Genomic DNA, 24,741 nt, shown 5'->3' with positions numbered 1-24,741 from the left:
GCACCAAAACACAGAAAGTCCCCAACTTAGATTCAAGCTAATTCATTCATAACCAAATTTTTGTGTTAATATTCATACAATATTATGTTATTAAGCAAGATTTTATAAAACTGAACATTATACATATAATTTTGACCAAATTACTGCCTTCTATAAATTACAGTTTTTTTTGGATCGCTTACACACTAAAATTAATAGTAGTACACTGTTAGCAAAATCTTACCCTCAAGAATCAAAACATCAGCCCATATTTGCAGAACTATAAGCACATTGTCAACCTCACACCTGTTGCAATACTCTACACACAGTGATTTGCAAAACACCAAACACACTTAACATAACATACATCACACACAAAAATCTATCACAAAGTCACTTCCTTGCAATACCAAAGCACTGACTGTCAAATTACTGCACTGTCCAACCAATTGGTTCAACACAGTCATCAGGTGTGCAAACACTTGTCTGCTTAATTGTAGACACACCGATAAGGTGTGTAAGCACTATTAAAAGCAGCAAGTGAGTTCATCGGTCTTCAAGCACAATGGAAAGAGTCAGAGAAAGAGTAAGATGACGAGGCAGGCAACGAGGAGGAGGAAGAGGAATCAACAGAGGAAGAAATGAAGGCCATGCTGGAGGTAGAAGAAGAGCAAGAGGAAGACGAAGACAAGAAGGTGCTCAAAGTGGACCGAATCTGACAAATGAGATCGGCGCAACACTGGTTGACTGCGTTGTCAAACACGACCTGATGCGGAGGGAGGCTGGACTGCAAGTACAGCCAAATCTAAGCCGATACACAGTGGCAAGTGTGATAACATTTTGGCTGGAAAATAGGTACTTTACAAATATCACCATATCAAAAACATCTGTACGGTTTCAGTAACTGCTTTACAGTACTCTATTCTATGCAGTATCAGCACTTCTGTTACCTTGTTCTGTGAAATATACTATACTTTTGCTTACTGTTTTCTACATAGGATTGAGGGTCAAGAACGACAAGGGGTAAGGCCTTCTGTGTTCAATGAACAGCAAGAGAGGGAGATAGTAAACATGGTTTTGGCCAACAATGCTATAACACTCACAACAGCTCCAAGCTAACATTGTCAATAACCATGCCAGTTTCAACGATATCCATCAGGTCTCAATATCAGCGCTGGCACGCATCCTAAGAAATCAACATATTCAAATTGAGCAAATTTATCGAGTGCCTTTCGAGCGCAAATCCGAAAGGGTGAAACGACTGCGGCATGATCATGCAGAGGCATGTGTTCACTTTAGCAGTGTGATACCGCATACTGTCTCATAATCCTTTGCTGTACTGTAATATGTATACTACATCTACACTGACCTACACAATTTTGCCTAACACTGATCTTCAGGTAGTTTTACGAATGGATGGAGAGGAGATCCAGCATGAGTTCATTTACATAGATGAGGCTGGGTTCAACCTGACGAGAACACGAAGGAGGGGAAGAAACGTCATTGGCCATAGGGCCATAGTCAATGTCCCAGGGCAATGTGGGGGAAATATAACACTCTGTGCAGCCATTACACAGAATGGGGTCCTCCACCGCCATGCCCATATGGGCCCTCACAACACAGCATTCTTGGACCAATTGCACAACTTAACAGCAGCAAATCAAATCAATCATATGCAATACATTGTTGTCTGGGACAATGCGTCTTTCCACCGCTGTGCTCTGGTTCAGAACTGGTTTCAGCAACATCCACATGTCACTGTCCTATATCTTCCACCATACTCTCCATTCCTCAACCCTATAGAAGAGTTTTTCTCGGCATGGCGGTGGAAGGTATATGATCTCCATCTCCAGACTGAGGTACCCCTCATCCAAGCCATGGAGGAGGCCTGTGACCAGATGGAGGTGGCAGCAATAGAAGGATGGATTCGTCTTTCACGACGTTTCTTTCCAAGGTGTCTTGCTAATGAGAACATTGCCTGTGATGTTCGATTCGATTCAAAAATACTTTATTAATCCCAGAGGGAAATTGATTAACTTTGTACTGTTAGAATACGGTGGTGGATTACTAGTGAAAAATTGTTGCTTAGAAGCTTTTTTAGACCTATAGGTGGTTGTATAGAGAGTTAAAGCTCCTCTGGTTGGATTTAGGTGTGGTAAATGCTGTTGCCCTCTTTCATTTTAAGTCTTTCTGAGCCTGTGTTTGTTTGTTTGGTATATCCTTACCAATGGTTGCTTTAAGTTAATTTCATGAGTGCCTTGTTTGTTTGGTAAGGGTTTTCTCTGTTAGTATTTATCTGTGCCATTCTGTATATTGTAAGTTTGTTTATTTACATGCGGTTTTTCTTTATTAAATGCATGTACTCCTCCCATTCCATCTGGTCACAGTTTTATGTTACCTCCTTACCTTCCTAGCATAGCCAGGACGTAACATGCAGCATAGGAAAACATGAATATGCAGATGAGCAGAATTCTGGATCATTTCCAGAAATGTTAATTTTAGTGTGATAATATTTTTGTGTGGGAACATTACAAACTGAATTTTGCAACTTGATCCCAACCTTTTATGTACCTGCACTGACTTTATGTTTATGTTTATTTATTTGGCAGACACTTTTATCCGAAGCGACTTACAATTTATAACCTATAGGGCATGTTGTGACTTCTGAAAAAGACATGGTTAAATTTTTTTTATTAAATGCTTACGTTTTAATTTTAAAGTACAAATAAAATCGCCATCACAGAGAGGTGCTACATGTCAGGAGTCTATGAACGTCCCCAAATCTTCCTAATAAACCTAAGTGCAGGTGTGACTTAGGCTCAGCCAGACAAAATGCAGAGGAATGAGAAGTCGATTTGAACTGATTGCAGCAATTTTCTAGTTCTCACAATGGTGCTGCGTGAGTGGCTGGTGTCTATTCACCCACTGCCAAAAGGTTGCTGATGAAAAATGTCCGGAACATATCGATGTGAGAGGACCATTGGAAAATGGAGGCGAGGGTCGAGTCACTGCTGACAAATAGACTTTTGACACTAAACGTGTTCACTCATATGTTAGTAGGGCTCAACACATTTAGGTTTTAAGGACAAGTACAGAATTTCCAGGAAAAATTATCTATGGTATATGTCTTTTCTGTGACACATAGACAATGTTCTTCTCTTGTTGATCACATTTAAAAGAACTACTTTATACTAACACCAGTTTTCTAACACAAGAATTCCAAGATCACGTTTGATTTCAGAGGTTCACGCGATAACAAGCAAGGAGAATGGTAGCATTGTGTAGCCTATCCAAACTGTTATTTTCTAATCTCTTTCCGTTGGCTACAAATACATCACAGGTAATGACAGATCTTCTTATACTAGTTTAGCAACAGGAAATCTGCATGTGGTATTTTTTTATCTTATTTTTGAAAGTTGCCGAATGTATGACACTGCTCCTGTGTTAGATTTCCTGTCTAGCCCAATTTGAACTGCTGAGCTTGATGCATTCTTGAAAACATAGCATGTAAAAACTAGACTCAAAGTGCAAATTTAGTAGATCAACGCATTGCCAAGGTTCTGGATTGTGTCAAAAATGTGCCGCTTTTGTGACACGTTGACTAGAATGATAACAACTGCTAACGGTAAAAGCTAATGGCTGCTCACTGCACTCTACAGATGTTGGGAAACACTCACGCTTAAAAAAATAACATAAAAAAATGTGGATTTGTAATATGTAAAAATCTGTTTCAACCATTTGTTTAATGCTTATTAGTTTAATGTCAACTCAATTAGAAATAAGAACAAAACATAGAGAAACAATGCTGCTAAAAATGCAGAGAAGAGCTTCTACGGAAGCCTAGAGATCCAAGCATGAGCATCAAAGTGCAAAAGATTGTGTGATGTCAGAAGTATCAAGGCCTAAAATACAATCTGTATGGAAAAAAGCATTACTTAACATGCAAGGGTCCTAATTAAAAACAGCAGAGGCATGTTTTTGTTTTTATTTGAATCATTCACGTCATCAGTGTTTTGCCTTCATTCTGCCATCTTTACATGTACTGATTTAAAGCGCCACAACAAAACTTTAAACTAACTGAGCTTATTTCAGTGACACAATAAACATAATGTGTTTGTCATGGTCTGCGTCTGCCCCCTCCTTTATGTGTCTCCTGATGTGTCTTCATCCTCTCTAGTTTCCCTTCTGTGTCTCAAAGCGCCCTCATGTGTCCTTTGTCTGCGTCTCTATATTGTGTCTTCTGTTTGTAGGACTTTTTATCATTCCCTCAGGTCCGGTGTTCATTTAGTTATCCTCTGTCCCTCCAGTTGCAGCTCCAGCCTCTTGTTCCCCAGCCCAGTATATGTGTGTGTGTGAATTATGTGTGTGTGTGTGTGTGTGTGTGTGTTAGTCCATCCCGCTGCCTTTTAGTTTGGATTTGTAGTTTTAGGTTTATCTGTCCTCCTTTGGTTCTGTTTCCCCATTTAGGTAATTATTGTCACCTGCCTTCCCTCCAGCCCTCACGCCACACACCTGCTTCCTGTTCCCTTAATTACTCCTCCCTGTTATTTAAGCCCTGTCTTGTCTTTGTTTTGTGTCGGTCCATTGTGGTAATCCTGTCAGTCTTCTCGTGTTGTCTCTAGTGTTTTGATCTCCTGCTCAGCTCTTTGGACATTTTGGTTTTTTGGCTCCAGCCTATTTGGATATATTTTTGTTTCGTTCATCCTAATAAAAGGATTTTACTTTATATCATCTCCTGCCTCGTGTCATCTTGGGTTCCTGCATTTTGGGCCCTACCAACACCGAATCGTGACAGTGTTATGTTGTGATTTCTTTATGTGGTGTAAAGGTGTTACATCTCTGTTATGTTTTCCCTTGTGAGGTTTGTTAGCGCTCCTGGCATCTTGTCACAGTTTCTAAAAATATCTTCCACCAGTAAAACAACGGACTGAGAAAAAGCAGTGGAAGTGCAGCTGAATAAATGTAGTATTGCAGGAGGACAGAGGTCCTCTCTGTAGTGTCACAGTGGGCTGAAGATCTGGTGAGGCGGTTTTAAAGAGGAATGCTACAGTGAATGAGGCATCACAGTCTAACACATCCAGCTGGATGCTGATGGGATGAGAGACGGTCTGAATTAATTAAACATTCAGACGCAGCAGGAAAATGAGAAAAGTCTATGTAGTCAAGCGTTGAGAGGCAAATGATGCTCACGTCTTAAACAACCATTCCCGATGATGAGGATTCGTGGAGAAGGAGATTAAAGAGAAGCAGTGATGTGGTGAAGCAACAAGGTTTGGCAGGAGTCAGGAGTCATACCAGAATATACAAACTTAACATTTACAAATAATAAACATCAGATTAACTGGTTGATTATTGTTCATTTGTGATGAAAAAAAAAGTTAAATGTGTAAAATGATGCTACCTTGGAAAGATGCACTTAAAGGGATGGAAGGTAAATAAAAATGTCAAGAAAACTGAAAAATTATTAGAAATATAAAGAATGTATTTACTCGTGACTTTCCTTTCCATATTCAGATCGATTGCTTTAGACTGATCATGTCATGGAACTAAAATGAATGGATCCTCATTGATGTTCTAATGTGTAAAAGGCAAATTTTTGTTTTAGGTGCACGTTGTTCTTCAAATAAAAAAGCTTCCTGTGGTTTTGTGCGAGACTCGATCCCAGAGACTCCGCGAACATTTGTTTTATTTTTTAAGATTAAACTTTAAAACTAATCCAGTGATGAGTATCATACTTTTCATTGTAGCATGCAAATTTAAAATCACCTACTTTGATTACTAGTTTATAAACTTTTATATACCTTTTAATACAACAAAAATGTATTAAAGAAATCTAATCTGACTCACAAGATCTGACTTTGCCAAAAATATTTCTGGTTTATTTTTAAACATTTAATAATCAGAAAAAAATACCTGTTCATTTATTTCACTTAGATTTTACTAGAAAACAAAACAGCCAATGAAATGTTACCGTGAGTTACAAAAATTGTGAGAACCTGTGTTTTCATTGGTCATTAGCCACAAAAAATTCATTTTACACTTTGTTTAAACATCTACAAATTAAAGGCTCATCCAATAATCCAGACACAAACAACTTGTTTTTTGACTTTAAAGGTGTGGTTCACTAAAAAAAGCATTTTTTAAGGATTATTTAGGTCAAGGTCACATTTATTTCTAAAGCACACTTATTATTGCTTCCGCAACCCAAAGTGCTGTTCAACACAGAGGATAAAATCGCAAGAAAGTATAACTAAAAACCACAAAACCATAACAATTAGCAACTTAGGATAAAAACAGCATTACATCACACTATTATGAAATCAATAAAAATGAGAAAGAATGACAATGACAAAATAAAATCATCCTACAAAAAAGCCAGGTTGAATAAATGAGTTTTAAGCAAGGACTTAGACATCCAGATTTTGTGAGGTCCTGATCTGCAGGGGAAGACTGTTCCAGAGTGTAGGACCGGCCACAGAAAAAGCCCTATGTCCTCTCGTCTTTAGGCGAGCCTTTGGAACTGACAATAAAAACTGTGAGCCCGACCGCAAATTCCTGGCAGGAGTGTAGGGTAACAATAAATCATCTATATAAGGATGGGCCAGACCATAAAGTGATTTATAAACAAAAAGCAACAATTTAAACTGAATCCTGTAATGCATTGGCAGCCAGTGAAGGGAAGCAAGCACTGGAGAGATGTGATCATGCTTCCTTGCACCTGTTGAAAGGCGGGCTGCTGCATTTTGAACCAGTTGCAAGCGGTTCAAGGAGGAATGCCCTAATCCATAGTACAGGGAGTTGCAGTAATCTAGTCGACAGGAGACAAAGAGATGAATAACATGCTCAAAGACAGTTTCCGGCAAATTGCACTTAATCTTTGCAAGTTGCCTCAAGTGATAAAAACCAGACTGGGCCACTGCACTTATCTGTCTGTCCAATTTAAATGAACCATCCATAAAAAAAACAGGTTTTCCACATAAGGCTTTACAAAATCCGAAAGGGAACCAAGTGGGCTCACTGCACCCATTAACAGGTCTCCACTGCCTAAAACTAAAATCTCTGTCTTCAGGCCATTCAATTTCATAAAATTAATTGACATCCATTGCTTCAAATCAGCTAAGCAGGCTATTAAGGATACAGCTGAATCCGGGATGAGTGGGCGATATATCTGAAGGTCATCAGCAAAGCAATGAAAAGTAATGTTGTGTCTGGCGAAGATAGAGGACAATGGTAAAATATGCAGTGAGAAAAGTGTTGGCTCTAAAATGGAACCTTGTGGAACACCACGAGTCACAGGTGCTGGTGGTGATGTAAAAGTTCCCAAGTTCACAGAAAAGGACCTGTCGTGTAGATAAGACTGAAACCAATCAAGCACTGTGCCCCTTATACCAACACAAGACTCTAATCGAGACAACATAATATCATGATCAATGGTGTCTAAAGCAGCAGATAAGTCTGGCAGCAGCAGCTGAGTTGCCAGAATCAGTGATCATTAATAAGTCATTCACCACTCGTAGAAGTGCACTTTCAGTGCTATGCCGTGCTTTTATGATTATAATCCATCACTCTGAGTTTTTCATGCAGGCTAAACATGAAAATAGTTTCATTGTTTATTAAATAAAAATCACTGAAATTTCATGATTTAAAAGACTAGAAAATCATACAAACCATTGTAACGGAATCAAAGTGATGTAACTAACCAAAGTTGTATTTTAATACAGTGTTAGTAGTTCACTTTTATAAACAGAAGAATAGGCTGTTTTTATCATCAGGGAGTTTAATTAAACACTCTGTATTGACTTTGAGACAATAAAAGAGAGAGAGATGGGATCGTTTGAGAATCTTTAATTTCTGAATTATAAATTCTAAACAATCTACCAGGACTACTCTGTGATGGATGAGAATGGATTCGGATGTTGTGTTGGTGCGTGTGTGTGTGTGTGTGGGTCTGGTTCAGATTCTCTAGGATGACGTAATCGAATCTGGTCGTCTTTGTTATGACTAGATATCACGAGGCTTATAAAGTGATGACATGAGCCGCTATTTTGCCGTGTACGTACCCAGTGGGGTCTCCCAAGTAGATCAGGAATTGCCAGGTCTGGAAACCTCGGATGTACGATGGAGCTGTCGGTGCAGCGGTCACAACGTTTCAAAACCCGTCTGGAGGGTCGGCCCGGTACGATTCAGCAGCGTCAGCAGTTGCTCTTATTTTGAAAGGACGTCGTCTGGTTGTTAAACGACGAAAATCTCCCGTTTCACAGTTCTTAGTTTAAAGATAACGCATCCGGCCAGGCTGCGCTTGTCTTTAGGATGATGGTGAACAGAACTGAAGTCAAGATGGAACTGACTTAAAATGGCGTTGCCTTGTTTTATATCTCTGACTTGTTGATAAGTTTCAGTAAAGTAGATTGGACACTTGAAGTCAACACCAGATTCTCCTGCGGCAGCCGAAAGCTCTGATTGGTTGGAACAATGTGTCATGCGTTTCTATGGAGATGAGGATCAGTATGTCTGCACCGTAGTCCTGGTTTCATTAAACATAATTCATGACATATTTATTTCACAGATCATTCACTTGATTATTGTTGATCAACATCTGTTTTGCTTAATAATTTTAATCACAAATAAAGTACTTTGATTAAGTAAAGCTTCTTCTTCTCCTTCGGACTCTTCTCCTGGAATGTAAACAGTCTGAGGAACAACCCGACCTTGGTTTTTCTACACGGTGTTATTGTGCCCAGGGGCCAGCTGTATGGAGTTGAAAACCATGAACTTCATAACCTTACACCATGTATAAAGCCAGTTTAGGTACTCTGCCAACAAACATTCAGGGGACATTTGAAAAGAGAACTAGTAATTACATGCTGAAAGAAACTGATGTGTTTACAAAACCTAGATTTAGAACTAAAATTAAGTAATAGAATGTATCTGTAAATGGTGTTAATATATGGAATAACCTTAAAATGGGAAAAAAACCCTCTGTATTTTAATATATTCAAAAAACGTACCAAATTGAGTGTACTAAATAATTATGAAAATGTAAATTAAATCAATGATCATGATCGCACTGGAATTTAGAACAGGAAAAAGTTTAAAATGAATCTGTATGTGTGTCTGACAAATGGAAATTATATATAAATTGATTATTTCTACTGGAAAAGGGGGCAGAAATTATAAGATGTTTTTCTCCATTCTGCTCCTTTTCGTTCAAATTTGATTTTTTGTTATGTATTTCTTATTGTTTATATGTTTTATTTGTTTTATTTTGAATGAAATAAACAAATAAAAATAATAAAACAAATAAAAAATAGTCTCCAACACCTATCTCCTGCATTAGCTTCTGATAGAAAATAGACAGTGAAACTCTAGGATTTGAAAAGCCTGACAGATCTACGTTGCACTGTGAATAACTATTCATGGATTCACCCTTCTTGACTCTCAACGGGGAAGGCTGTTGTTGTTTTAACGTCCGGGAATCAGCAGCGGACATCTCGGCTAGTTTAAGCTAACCGTTAACATTAGCAACTCCACCACATAGCAGAAGCTCCTCCAGGCTTGTATTACTCGTGGAGATATATTCAAAGTCAGTGGTAGAGTCACATTGTTGTTATCCAATCTGGAGCGAGATGGTCAAAGATCAGGAAATAAGAGTCCAAAACCTGTCATCTGAAGCTCAGCTGTGATGTGGGAAACTTTTAGGCCCAAGAAATGATGCCGTGGTATATAGTTTATCCCCTTAGAAGGCACTCATTCCTAAAGACCACTGTAAATGTAATAAATGAGGATCTACTTCTTTGAAATATTTGTTCCACCAACACACAAGACTTTATACAAGTATTTTGTTATTGTTCACTGTATTGGCCACCATGCATGAAAGTAGGACTGTCCCGCTACAACTTTTTCACTTACGATACGATACTGATATTGCAGCCTTCAGTATTGATCGATACCAATATCAATCCGATACATTATCAGCACAAATCATCCATACTTTTACCTATATTGTATTGTGGAACGTATGAAAGTCTTGACCAAGTGATATTACTCAATCGGAGAACAAGAGCCAATAACAGTAACTATGAAAAACAAATTATTATTTTTAACCACTGGTTGCAAATTGTGAACCTTAACGGACTGCTTATATCAGAGATTTTTGATGCAGTCCAATATAATCCAACACAGTGTGGTTTTTTTTTTTGGGGCCAATATCAAACTATTTCCGATATTGATGTCGGAACGGGACACCACTACATGAAAGGGTTAACGACCTTTGGCTGGGTTGCAGTACTTGTTGCTGGCAAAATTTTAAATAATATTTAAAACTTTTACAACTGAATGTAGATTAAAAACTGTTATGTCTCAGTGTTCACGGATTTTGAAGTTCTTTTCATGTCAATAATAATTACTGACACATGCATTAAAAATCTGAACTTTTTAGTCATAAAGCCAAACATGAAGTCAGAATATTTGTTGAAATTAATGCAACCTTTTAGGCGCACGTGGGCTTTAACTAAAACAATTAATAAATAATAGAATTAACATTTTATTATTCTAAATATTGGTGAGTTACCAACAGCAATCAATCATTTGAATTATGAGTCTCAAATAAATAATTTGGAGTATTTAGGAATGAAAATAAATGAATAAATAACAAAAAATTATATGTAAAGTAAATGTGTGACTAGAAAAAAGCAAAATGGAGGTTTAATAACTATATATATATGATTGATTTGTGCTTGGAAAATACAAAGAAATAAGCCCTAGAATAACTAGAATTGGAATTTTATGAATAAAAGAAAAACCACAGTGATTATTTGAAAGGTGTGATTCTAAGTCTTTTTTTATTGCAAAGCTCAGAGCAGAGGAAACCAGCAGCCTCGACTCACCTCGGACTTTGCCTTTAGAAGCCATCACTGCAGTCCCCAGGTAGAGAGGACAAGTTGGATGAACACCAAAAGAGGCAGATGTCAGAAAACAAAGAGAGAGGGAGAAAAAAGACAGAAGACAGAGCAACAGATTAGATAACTGCAGGAAGAAAAGTGAGTTGGTAGCTGTTGCATCTTTTTAGAAGCAACGCTGCAGTTAAAGTGTCAGATAAACGTGATAAAATCCTCAGTTGCAACAGATCCCTCTAACTGAGTGAAAATAATCTTTATTATCATTGTTCATCATCTGGATCGTGCATAAGAACGTGTTTTCTAACTCGTGATGATGTTGCGCTTTGTCAGGATTTTATTCAAACCATGACGTTTTGAACCCACGCACACAAGGTTTTTTTTTATTGCAAATTCATGCCAAAATGTCTGAAACTGATTTCGACAGGCAACATTTATGGCTGTAAACTGATGCGCCGTCGTGTTACATTGTGACTGACATCACCATAATCTGCGAGAAGAAGAGGCGCAGGCAGAACTGTTGTCTAACACAGGATATGCTATGATGTGGGAGTATTGTATAAGCAGCTTAGCGAAAACCACACAGGCCAACAAGGCCATGTAGAAAAACAAAAGGAACACACAACCGACACACACACACATTGCTTCCAGGACACCCTGCCAGTAAAACCACAGAAAAGCTGAATAAAATACATATATTGGTGTGTGTGTGTGTGTGTGTGTGTGTGTGTGTGTGTGTGTGTGTGTGTGTGTGTGTGTGTGTGTGTGTGTGTGTGTGTGTGTGTGTGTGTGTTTGCGTATGCATCCCCAGGGAATAACTATTATGCTTCACACACACTGCTTTGCCAAATTGATGGATCTATTGGAATGCCTCCAGTGAGCCTGAAAACGTGTACAGCTCTAAGAGACAGCGCCTGAGACTTGAAAAACAGAGAGAAGAAGAAAGAACAAAGAAGTTCTCATCACAGGTGCCACAGATCCAGGTCATAAAAAATTACAATGCTTTTTTTTGATTACTGATTTATTTAACCACTTTCCTAGTAAACAACAATTCATTTTAATGTATAATTTTAAATTCACTGTGAAAACACGGGAAAAAAGTGAACGGGAAAGCTAGGGGCAAGAGCTAGTTGTGGTTCCTACATTAAATCGTGATCACTGGTTTAGTCTTAAGCCTGAGTCATGCTTCTGCGTCAGCTCCACAAAGGACAGACACGCACGGATTGATGGAAGCGTTTTGCTCTCATACTTCCCTGTTTGCTGACAGGGTGTTGCAAAGCAATTCTCCGCCAGGACAACAGAGGGCATGGTGTAGGTAGCAGTACAGTGACGTCTTACTATTTCCTTGGAAATCACTTCCGTGGTCTGAAAAATGGCAAGCAACACGAGTAAGAGAAGTTTGATCGAGTTGGGACTGTGTGATCTAGACGAAGAAATGCTTATCTTGCTAAAATACCAGCAAGAGCATAAAAGGAGACAGCGGTGGGATGTTCATCCGCTAAACAGGTCTAGGAAAACAACAGGCGAATGGCGTCATGACAGAAGTGATCTCAGGTTTCTGGACAACCCAATCACAAGCATCATTCTCCATCTCATTTGACAGAACAGATGTTAAGAAAAGGAGAGGCACCTGGCTGGAGACCTCCACTGTCAGGACGGTCAGGATGGGAAATGCACGGGATACATTACAAAATAAAACAGCAAACGTACTTACGGAAAACGGCAAACATACTTACGCTTGTAATTGATAGGTTTCAATATAAAATATTACGTCAAATCTATCAATTATTTCTCTATTGTTCATATGTAGTTGTCATTTAACATACTTACGGTTGTAATTTTTAAAAATGAATTAACGAATGGCCGGGATAGATTTCAACATAAAACGCATACGATAACATACTTCCGGTCGGCATATTTCTAAATAAAATCCCAAATGCTGTTTCGGTTGAACACTCTCCTCAGAAACGCATTCATTTTTTAATATTCCTTTCAGCACCCCCTAGCGTCCGTTATTAATTATCTGTGGTCAAATCAAAAGTAAAACTTATCTCCTTGCTGTGCATTCATCTTTTTTAACACCAATCTAACAGCTTAAATGTTTCCCCAGACTTCCTTAGTGTCTACAGGAGCAATTGATCACTAAATCAAACAAATAAGCTGTGTTCATGATCTAAAACATGACTGAAATTGCTGGAAGCAGACTGCGGTGCCAGGTATGTAAGCTCAATGTTTTTCTAAGTCTAACAGGTGACACTCTTAAATTGCAAATATGGTGTTCTGGCCACCGAGGCTGGTGAGGGTTTGAGTGACATTTTAGAAAATACTGGCTCAAGAAAATTATTTAAAAATATGAAGAAGTTGCAAAGTATCCCTTTAATCATTTTAATTTTATTTACTGTTTTCGCATTTGAGAGCAGTTTAATTCAATTACTATCCAAACAAAAACAAATTTAGTTATTTTTATATGTATTTCAAATATGATTTATTAAACTGGAGGACAGTAATTTTCCATGGGGGGCCCTTGGCCACCCGTGGAACCCCTTGGGGTCACTGCTGCTGCATTAATGAAGACAAGATGCATGTTTTCCTCCAGTCTCAAAGATCCAGTGATATTCTCACGCCCTGCTTCAGAGTTGCTGGAGGAGTAAGGGGAGGGCCTAACAGAGAAAAGGAGCCATGAATGTCACATTTCCACCAACTCTGCTTCCTACATGAGCCTGATGGCTTTCTGAAATATTCCCTCAGCCTGTCTGACCTCACTCTATTGCTGCTTTTCATCCCACTTGTCAAGGTGTGAGCTCCCTGGCACAACAGTGGCTCTGCGATCTGTATGAGTCACAACCGGTGAGACAAAACAAAGAAAACATATGGATTTTCCTTTACAACTCTTCACTTATAATAACCTCCAGAAAAAATATATACCACATCAGGGAGAAAGAGGAAAGACAAGGAGGGGGGAACAGAGAGAAAGATGCCCGGAGTCTAATTCTCCTGAGCTTCTGCACATGTGGCTTATCTCGGAGTATTACAGTTACCAGGCAACCAACACAACAGTTCTGTAAGTCAAGCTGAAAAAAGAAATGAAGAAAAAATAAATAAACCACTTTTTTTATTCTACTCTCATTCCACTCATTTTACAATGCAACGAGCAGAGTATTCCCCATTGATTGTACAATGCCCACATGATGTCAGCACTCAACAGTGATTGGTCAGAATCCTCTCAGGATAAATAAGAGGGCAACCCCTAAATGGGACCAGCGTCAGCTATTTGTTTTTATACGCTACAGCCTAAAGTACAGCATTTGATACTCTTAGGATTTATGTCTTTCTTTTACGATCAGGACATGAAAAAAAAATACTTTGCGAGGCCAACTTTAAGTTGTGCTATTTATTTCTGTCAGATGATGGCCCAGACTGAGCTCTTTTACAGACAGAGCCAGTTGGACATTCTATAAACATGTTTTTTGTAAACATATAAAAATTACACTTCTATCTGTAGTATTTCCAGTTTCCTCCAGTGGACAGAAGACATCTATAAGCTTCAATGCAGCAGGATTTTGAAAGTACTAATGTTTTAAAAAAGGAAGAGGATTATTCCGGCGTTCCAATAGATGCGTAAGATGGAGCGTGATGTCTGAGAAGTGCAAGAAGCAGATTATAACTGCATTATAATCAATGGGTTTGTTTCAGACCATCGTTGTAAACGAGAATGTTTTCCTAGTCAACTCACCCACATAAATAAAAACAAACATTTCCACTGGGCACACAGCACGTCTCGGAAGTATCCCAGAAGATTAGCGTAGCGCCGGGCCCCTTTTTTACGTGCTACGCTTCTACAACACCTCAAGCTAAACATTTTAGATTGGGTCAGATAGGACGTTGAACAGGGGAGAAGTGTAAAGCCTATGGAAATTTTCAAAATAAAAGATACATGCAAATTTACATCTGCTTAACTATGAAGAAAGTGTGTCAATACCTGTAACACCCACTTGGCCGAGGTAAAATTAAAAAATAAAATAAAACACAGACCTCTTGGATAATTGCTGATGTCTTTCTATTTGCTTGTTACTGGGCAAAATCACACGTGATCTTGCAATTCTCCAGTAATTTGGTGATCTTATGGGAACAGCAGCGTGGAATACATTTACAGCTGTGTTGAAAAACACTTCCGGCAGAGAGGGATGTGCTGCAGAGGTTGCAGTGAAAATGCGTCCATTATGGTTTGTGCAGCTTACACGTGTGGTGGAAAGCCCGGGTTTATAAACAAATGGGAGTACAGTATGGTACAGTTAGTGTTATTGGACTAAGTAGATGCTCATCAGAGACATTATACAAGCTTAAAATCTGTTTTACACAATCAAAAGAATATACTAATAGTTGCAAAGTTTTCCAGCTGCTGATGGATGGAACAATCTTTTTTTTTTTGTGAGTTTTCAGATTTTTCTCTAAACTACAATTTCACATTTTAGTCCTTTTAGTTGCTCTAAAAACTACTCAAGAATTCTCATTTTTTTGTTTGCAGCAAAACTTTGTTCAATTACGATTTTGTACTTAAATTTTTTAATTTTGTCTTGTCTTAGCACCCCTTGTGTCCATTTAGTAGAACCAAAAGAAAACCGTATCTCCTCGCTGTGCATTTTTGTTTTTAACATCTTAATCTGAATGTAGTGAAGTGTCTCTCCAGCCTTTATTAGTGTCCACAGGAGTGATTCATAACAAAATCAAACAAAGTAGCTGTGTTCATGATCTAAAACATATAGAAAACATGCAGAAAGCAGACTGCAGCAACAGGTATGTCAGCTCCATTTTTTTCTAAATGCTACTGATTAGATGGGCACTCTGAAGTTGCAAGTGCGATATTCTGGCCAGAGAAGGTGGTAGGGATCAGAGTGACATTTCATTAACCCTGTGAAAGCTTAGGGGCAGCAGTAGCTCAACAGGTTGAGCGGGTTGTCCAGTAATCGGAAGGTTGCAGGTTCGATCCCGGCTCCCGACAGAGAGTTCTGCTGTTGTGTCCTTGGGCAAGACACTTAACCCACCTTGCCTGCTGGTGAAGGTCGGAGGGACCGGTGGCGCCTGTGCTCAGCAGCCTCGCCTCTGTCAGTGCGCACCAGGGCAGCTGTGGCTACATCGTAGCTCATCATGGATGAATGATACACTGTAGTGTAAAGCACTTTGGAGTCCTTACTCTGAGAGGCGCTATATAAGTGTGGGTCATTTATCATTAACATTTAAAAGGTAATTTTTGCACATACTGGCTCAAGAAAATGATTTAAAAATATGAAAAAGTTGCAAAGTATCCATTTAATCTTTTTAACTTTATTTATTGTTGTATTTATAAGTTGCAAGGTGTCCCAGTACACGACAAAGGGAAAGGATTTGGGTTTAAAACATTTATGATAAATAATGTTTTTAGGTGCTCATCAAAAGCAGGTCATATAATTATTAAAAAATTTAAGCACTCTGATGAAAATTTTGTTCAAAAATTGTATGAAATCAGCATATTTTGTAGAGTTTTAGGAGATTATCTCCTTTTGACTTTGTGTGGATAAATAACAGTTTAGTCAAATATATGCAGAATCAGTAAAAAACACAGCTTTGCTCTGGCTTAAAGCTACTGATTGTGTAAACACCAGCTCTTCACCTGAGAAACTATGTTGTGATGCAAAACGGCGCTCAGCTGCGAGCAGGCTCTTCTCCGTCTCTAACCATCGGTGGGGAGCCGTCATAAATAAACTGTGTGATGGTTCATACAGATGCCACCTACTGTGGCCCCCTTCACACACAAACACACACAAGCACACAAACACAACAGTGATCACAGTATTCCCTTAAGGTATGAGCCTCCTGAGAGAACATGCGTTCTATTGCAACATCCTTCTTGTTTCCGTCTTTTTCCCCAGCTTGCTCGGAGGTTTGTCCCACCTACCTCTTCATATCCACTCTACCTCTTTATTAACCATTTTCTTATCGGAATCTCACACTCCCCATCTGCTTTCCCAGCCCCCTCAGGCTACTTTTCTTTATTTATTTTTGCTGTGGCAGATATATTTAGAGTCTGACAGGCAGTGAAAAGCCTATGGAGATCGATGTGTGCAGCGTTCCTCTCTCAGCTGCCACATAACATGATGGAGAGTTTAGCTTATCTTTTGCACGGCAGCAGCTGTTTCGCCTGATGTCTGATGTACTCTAAGGTCCTTGAAATTTGACCAATATTCCATTGGTGAGCAGACTGTTGTGAAATCTTAAGATATTTTTTGTCACCTTTTGATTAGGCTGGACATGAAGACATCTATGTACTCATTTGCATACATTTACCTAAACAAGCTTTACCCGACTGAAACAAAGGTGAGCAAAGATATCTCAGGTAAATAAAAATGTATTTAAATCAATTTAAATTGTATTTGTTTATGTGCAGCTTTTACTAAAGGCTGCAAATAATACCTGTGTTAATAGATGGGCCAAGCTCCCCAAACTCATATTATTGGCTGCTTTTAAGATCTGTGACACATCTTTGCTTTCTCACACATCTATAACTATATATTTACCTTATTACAATTACAACACATAACCTGTGTTTGGCTGTATTAACCGTTCAAAAACAATACAATACATTGTCATATCTGGTGATAGTACTCTTGGGTGTTTTACTGTACAATAGGGAGCACTTACTACACTTATTACAGTAATATGTCTCCAGCTTTAGAGGAAGTTTGTTTGTATGCCAAATATACATCACATACGATGTCATCACACGACGTGGGGTATTTCTCAATGTCAAGGAACCTTGCCTTGATGTTGTGGCCCCGCCCCAGTTGCCTAGGAGATACGTCATCAGGAGCCGCCAAGACATGTTCCAGTTGGTTCCATTGTTCATGTTCTACCGAGGCATGTGTTCTCCAGTTGTTAGCCATTTAGCTAGCTGAGCGAGGACACACGGGAGGTGTCTTGTAGCCTAGCCTTGGCCAAAAATTACCCACAATACACCGCTGTATTTTCAAAAGGATGGCAGATCAGAAGACGGCAGCTACTTCGGGGACAATTTTTAAGTTTAAAAGTAAGTCAGCTAATTTAAAATGTTTTATTTAGATCCAAAGAAGTTATCTATTATTGGTTAGTTGCTTAGTAGTTGCAGCTTTGGTGGCTAGAGGGTAGTAACTCGCTTATACTTTAAATTTAATAAACATATCCACACTTTTAAAAAGTAAAAGGCTTATTATATATTTATATGCACTGAAACTGCTCTGTTAGCAGTGTCGGAATCCTTAAAAGAAGCTAGAGTGACTGCCAAATCCTCAGTGCTTATCCTGCTCGACTTATCGTCTGCATTTGACACTGTCAGCCATGGCTTCCTTTTGTCCACACTCTCTAGCATGGGCATCACAGAGAAAGCACATGCCTGGTTTGAATCGTAGCTCACAGGACGATCATTCAGTGTATCTTGGCTTGGGCAATCCTCTACCATGGACCATCTTGCCACAGGAGTCCCCCAAGGCTCTGTACTAGGACCTCTTCTCGTTGCCATATACACCACCTCACTGGGTGAGATCATTCGATCACATGGCTTCTCCTACCACTGCTATGCAGACGACACCCAGCCCTAACTGTCATTTCCACCGGACGACCACACTGTCTCTGCACAAATATCAAACTGGCTCTCTGACATATCAAAATGGATGAAATCCCACCATCTCCAACTCAACCTCTCTAAAACTGAACTACTTGTCATCCCAGCAAAACCATCCATACAGCACAATATCTCAATCCAAAATGGGCATGCATCCAGTTTTACATTTCTCGAGTTGATTTGACAAATCGTCCATGTAGAGGTTGAACAGAGCAGGTGACAGTAGCCCTCCCTGACACACCCCGCTATTTACACCAAAGGGGACTGATGTGGTATTGTCCCATTTAACATGCATTGTCTGATTAGAATACCAGTATGCCAAAATCCTCACAATGCTATCAGGGACACCTCTTTCACTTAATTTACATAAAAGCTTAGAGTGGTTGACCCGATCAAATGCCTTAGATCCATCAATAAACCCCATCATCACTGAGGAGTTCTGTCTCAAATAAATATGAGCTGCTTCCTTCAGGCCATAGATACACAGATCTGTTCCCAGCTTGGATGTAAAACCAAACTGGTGGTGTGTCGTTGTTATATAGTGAGAAAGTCGATAAAGCAATATATTTTCCAGTACCTTAGAAATAACACTAGTTAAGGCTATTGGCCTGTAGTTATCCAGGCTCCCAACTTTACCAGCTTTGTTTTTGATGACAGGCACTAAGGTAACAGACAGTAAAGAGTCAGGCAGCAGACCATGGGTCATGAACCCAGAGAAGCAAAGGGCCAGGAGTACAGCAATCCTGGAGCTTGCAAACTTCAGATGTTCTGCTATGTTATCTGAGCCTGTTGCCTTGTTGTTAGACAAGTGTGCTATGGCTTGTCGCACCTCACAAGGAGTGATAATCACTGCTTCCCTGCTAGTAACATTTCTTACCTTGTATGGCTCACCTTTGACACAGTTATACAAGTCAAAGTAATGTTGTCTCCATAACTCTGCTATATTATCAGCCCCAGAGACTCCCTCTATGGCACTGGGCAGTGCAGTTAGTCCTGTTCAGAGTCCTCACCTCATTCCAGAAGCCCCTCACATTATTAGATAAAAGCTTTTCGGTCATAGAGTCCGCTCTCAAGTTCTGTTCATGTTTTACAATGTAGCGAATGGCATATTTATACCTCACTCTGGTAAGCTTTTTATATTCCTGGACCGACCCTGCTCTGGGTCTTCCTGCTTGCATCCATGGCTGAAGTGCTAGCTTAGCTTCTGCTTGATGTGTCGCCACATACTTGTTCCATCCTGGCTTGATGTTTATAGTCTTCACACATGTAAAGTATGGGCTACTGCCATCATAAATAGCATCAATAATACCTTCACATATTGTACATATGTCCTTATAGAGAGCTATATCATTACAGTTGAGATCTGTACACATAATTACATGTCTGGATATATGTACATTACTCAAAGCAGTATCATATTTCAAGCAATATGTCTCAAGATCCTCTTGTGAGAGTCTGGACCATTCCATCAGGACTTTTTAGCCCTTGTTTTCTTTTGTAATTACCTCTGGAAGACCTCCGACTTCCAGCTGCATAACAAGCGACACATGATCAGACACAGAGTAGTTGTACATGATCTGCATAGATTTCAATCCAGCATGGGCATCAGCAGTACTGATGCAATGATCCCACCCCCAGTGTTCCATGCTTCACTTATATACGTAAAGCTGTCAGGTGGTAACAATAGCTGGCTAGACAAAATAAGATCGTTATCCTCACAGAACTGCAACATATGCTTAGCAAACAGACCGACTGTCTGTGATGTCAGCATTCAAGTCACCTACCACACAAATAGCTGCGGAATGATGCTCCTGGATGAAAGAGTTAATAAAAGCAAGTCTATTCAAGTATAAGTCTTCGTTCTGCATGGACTCATATGGTGTATAGACATTCAAGATGGCAACTTCCTTGTTCCCTACTTTTAAATAAACAGCTATACACCAATCAGCTCCAGTCCTGACAACATTTAATTCTGAATCTAGCCTTTTATGCCATAAGATCGCCACACCCCCAGCTATCCGTCCTTTCACAATCCCAGAAGTCAGATCCACGGTAGACTCTCCAGCTCCATGGAAATGGTCATTAACAGAATTCAGCTGTCCCAGGTCCTGTCTAGACAAGAATGTTTCCTGAAGGCAAAGTATATCACATTTCTCCAGCAAGCTATCCACAACCAGACGCCGAGCTCTGTCTGCAGCCGTATTTCCAACATGCGGACCACGGCAGTTGTAGGAGATAACCTGCATCAATGAGATACTGCAGATGCTACTCCAGTGGACTCCACTGCAGCCTGTTTCACTGATGTCGGCAGGCCCTACAATTTTCCTAGGCTCGTAGTATCACCACACCAGCGATCATTCCGGCCACAGCTCCCGGTTGTACACCTCAGAAACATCCTCGCATTCCACACTGATTTTAAAAGAGTTACATCTGGTGTTCCCAGTGACAATATCTTCACAGCGAGCATCATGGCCAAGTTTCTCTTTAAGATAATTACTAAGTGTGTCAGCATCAAGGTCAGGAAGGAATTTGGTGGCAAAGACATGAACTAGCTTAGTCCGAACTGCTCGTATTTTACTTTGCACACCGGTGCCATTGATTGACTCTGGTCTCCTGCGCGCCACTTTATTGTTGCGTTGCTATAAACATGCAGCATTGCTCTCATCTCTTTTACTCCGACCTTTTTTAACCACCTCACTCCATTTAGGAGAAGTAAGAGAAGCGACAGTACCTTCTGCGTTATTATTCTCAGCAGCACACCCAACGCCCCCCGGGCAGCCATCTTGTTTCGCTGTGTCAATGAGCGACTCCAAGCTCTCAACCTGGAAACTTGCCAACCCTCCCAAGGTTTCTCCAATTGTAGCTACGTCAGCTGTGTGCGCACCAGCGCTGGGGATCTTAATAGATAAGAAATTGAGAAACTCATCCTGCACAATAAGCTTGAGGTTGACAGTCTTTTAAATTTGCTGTTTCATGCAAGGCCGATTAGAACTCAGAGCAGATATCACTTGCTCCACACCTTGCTCAGCCATCTTGTCGAAAAAAATGTTAATAAAAATAAGTGGATGTTAAAGGAGTAAATGAGAGATTGGGTGGTTATGTGGGCTTAGGTCTACAGGCTGTATACAAGAATAATGAGTCGAGGGAGCCACGATTATTCTAATGGTCAATGGCCGCCAGCTAAGCACAGACTGAACACATTTGAGCTCTGAATCTGAAGGGTTTAAAGTCTTTAGACTTTGTATCAATGTTGGCAGAGGTCAAGCACAAAACTGACCTCACTAAACAGCAACAATTTCTCAAAGCATATGTTTGCTAAAGGCGTGTTTTAGTATTTGAGAATTTCTTCATGATTTCTGCATTAGGATGGAAGTTAAGTGGAACAGTGTGATCACTAATAAACCACTTTATTTCTGACTTTTCTTTTAAACAACTACGTTTCTAGATTGAATTAGTTTATATTAAAGTCACACGTAGCAGTTTTAGCTTGCTATTAGCACCCTCTAGAGTCTGTTATCAATTCACTGTCTTAAAACTTAAAGTGAATCTCATCTCCATTTTGAATGCCTTATGAGTCAATCGCTTGGGGAAAAAAGCTCTGGCAAATTTTTCTTGATATTTGGACATCTTGCCTCTTAAAAAATAAGAAAAATTAGAACTATAAAATTTTGACTTACAAAGAAGGGATAAAAACAAGTAAATGTTATGTTAGTAGTGGTGAAAAGACGTTTAACCATTGGTAATTTAACCATCATTTAGCAATTTTCTAGAAATGAAATTGACATGCAATTTCTGTTTTCTTGTTAATCACAGAACCGATGTTGGTCATTAGTTAAATAAGTTAGAGGAGACTGGTGAGCACTTCATTCATCCTTCTTGTCATTGAAGATGAGCATTGAGATGCGATGTTTGCCTTCTAAATAAACAAGCTTCGTAAAAAATATTGAACCTTGAAATCTTTCCGTCAGTCTCAACTTTTTCTATCACTGGAGATAAAATTATTCCAAAGCTGAACCACAGTCAAAAACTGCAGTTAGTATATTTGGAGTCAGCTTGGGCGACAGTGGTCTGGCAGTTTTAATGTCAAGACATTTCCATTTCCAGCTCTTCTGTCACTTGACTTCACAGCTGCTCTCGAGGAAAGGTCAAATGCACAGCTACACAAACACAATTCAGAGCAAACACACCCACCTAAACATGTCCACTGCATCGCCAGACTGAGTACTTACACGGCCACATATCATAACCTCCATCCACCTTACACTGGAACCAACTTGGCCATATGACACTCATTTTACCCCTAGATGGGGGGTGTTTAATTAGCTCAGACACTGTTAGAGCTATTTTGTGATATTATACATCAAAGGATTTCAGTCCAGATAAAAAAAAAACATAAATTATTTAATTCAACCTGTTGTGTTTGATTTTTGGTCCCTGTAAAATTTTTAAGTTAAACCACACATTGTATCATAGCTACAATTTCAGTCGCACCACTGATTTATAGCAAAAAAATAATAAAAATCCCTTTTGTGACTTTGACATTTAACAGAAAGAAGCGGTGCATATGTGTCTCTTGATTTTTCTTATTTGCATGCAAATGAGTGCAAGTTAGAGCTTTAAATTAAAAACGGGAGACAGGATATATTTTCTAGCTTATCCTAGAGAGCCTGTGGTACATCAGTACACACACTGTGCTTAGTTTGCACCGATTCTGCAAACATACTGTGTGCATTAGGAATGGCAGCTGTCAGAGTCTAAGAGTTTCTTTAGTTTTGTTAGAACTATGGAATGACTTCTGGTCCAGTGACTCACTTAGGTTTAAAACATTTAGCATAACATGGCATCAACTTTACCCCCATCTTGAAAAAGCCTTCCCTTTGTATTTTATGGGTTTTGATTTACAACCATAGTCCCTATGAGCCCCATTCTGAACACACAAAAAATGCTTTTTCACTCGTTTGTTCTCCAACTAAACAATTATCACAAATAAGAGCAAGAAAAACTTACTGTAATATAAAAGCACCAAATACCTGAAATGGTAACTATTAAACTATTTCATCCCAGCTTAACATGAATGTACTTTTAATTGTGGCCAGTTTGCAGCCACCCACAAAGAAGCACAGTCTGCATGTTGACTTGTTGTGGTATTTAAGGTTAGTCAGAATAGCTGTTGGCATTTGAATATTTAGTAGAAAGGATCCTTGTCAGGATTTTAAATTAAACAGTCCTGGGTTATCCACAAGGTGTACATCTGCTGGGATTGGGTGAAACACCTAGCCTGGTGAATATATAGTCTGGCCACAGCCCATAGACAAAGCTTTAACGCTGTCTCTGCATCCAATTGGACAACAAATAATGTGACATAGTCACCACTATGTATGTTAGTCAACAGGGCAGTCTGCCAAGGACTTAAGTCCGTCTATCTGCTCTTGACTAGAACTGGGCGAGATATCGATATTTTTAAAATATTGATAGATATAATTTCAAACAAGAAACAAGATGAGTCAGTATCATTTGTAGCGATGGGTACCAAATTCGGTACTTTTTAAGGTACCGACTGAATTCCATAGTACCGACTGAGCACCGATTCATGTCATTTGAAACTGTGCCTCGTTTCGGTACCCGTCCTTCATAATGAGAACTCGCCTGGACAGCGGCGCATGCGCAAGAGCGTTATGTAGTCGGTCGCGGCGAGCCAGTTGTAAACAAAGCAGCATGGTAGAAAGAACGCACGCTAAAGCTTGGGTCCACTTCACTAAATGTGATGGGTAACTGGGTGATGATGAAACCAGCGACAACGATCTAAGTGTGAGGCATCATCGTTTTAATCTGCTCCAGCAGCTAAATAAACTGTTTAAGATAACATAGCTTGATATGTTAGCTTCCATTGCCACCACTGTTATCAGCTAATGGTGTGTTCACTTTCTCCTCGGAAATTCTAACTTCCCAGTAGGAAAAATCAAAGAAAAAGGACGGCAAAAGGAATGAAGATACACAGTAAATTTAGTTCACAGTAAAGATGTTTGCTTCAGTTTAATTATCAGCTTATAAACAAGGACAATGTTAAAATACAAACAGTTGTATGTTATTTATTGTGATATTAATCAAATATTGTTATATATTGAGAAAAATATATATTTAATTATAAAAAAGAATTAAAATATTAAACACTCAAAAGTATCGAAAATTGGTATCGTTAAGTACCGGTATCGATTCCCAGGTACCGGGAATTAGTAC

General features: G+C 39.3%; 1 protein-coding gene across 3 annotated transcripts in view; it reads right to left on the bottom strand.

Moving 5' to 3' along the window:
- The window catches only part of cadm2a (cell adhesion molecule 2a), a 387,220-nt gene that overhangs the window by 99,652 nt on the left and 262,827 nt on the right, over positions 1 to 24,741 (bottom strand). For 2 of the 3 annotated variants that reach the window (XM_015961706.3, XM_015961708.3), the window contains exon 2: positions 10,866 to 10,892. The exons of the other annotated variant lie outside the window; for it this stretch is intronic. In XM_015961706.3, the coding sequence (XP_015817192.1) occupies positions 10,866 to 10,892 (27 nt within the window). The remainder of the gene's footprint in view (positions 1 to 10,865; positions 10,893 to 24,741) is intronic. 3 annotated transcript variants of the gene reach the window in all.

The sequence above is a fragment of the Nothobranchius furzeri genome, chromosome 10, assembly GCF_043380555.1.
Source record: "Nothobranchius furzeri strain GRZ-AD chromosome 10, NfurGRZ-RIMD1, whole genome shotgun sequence".
Lineage (NCBI taxonomy): Eukaryota > Metazoa > Chordata > Actinopteri > Cyprinodontiformes > Nothobranchiidae > Nothobranchius > Nothobranchius furzeri.
The sequence above is the reverse complement of the archived record's forward strand: the minus strand, read 5'-3'. Positions and strand labels throughout refer to the sequence as shown.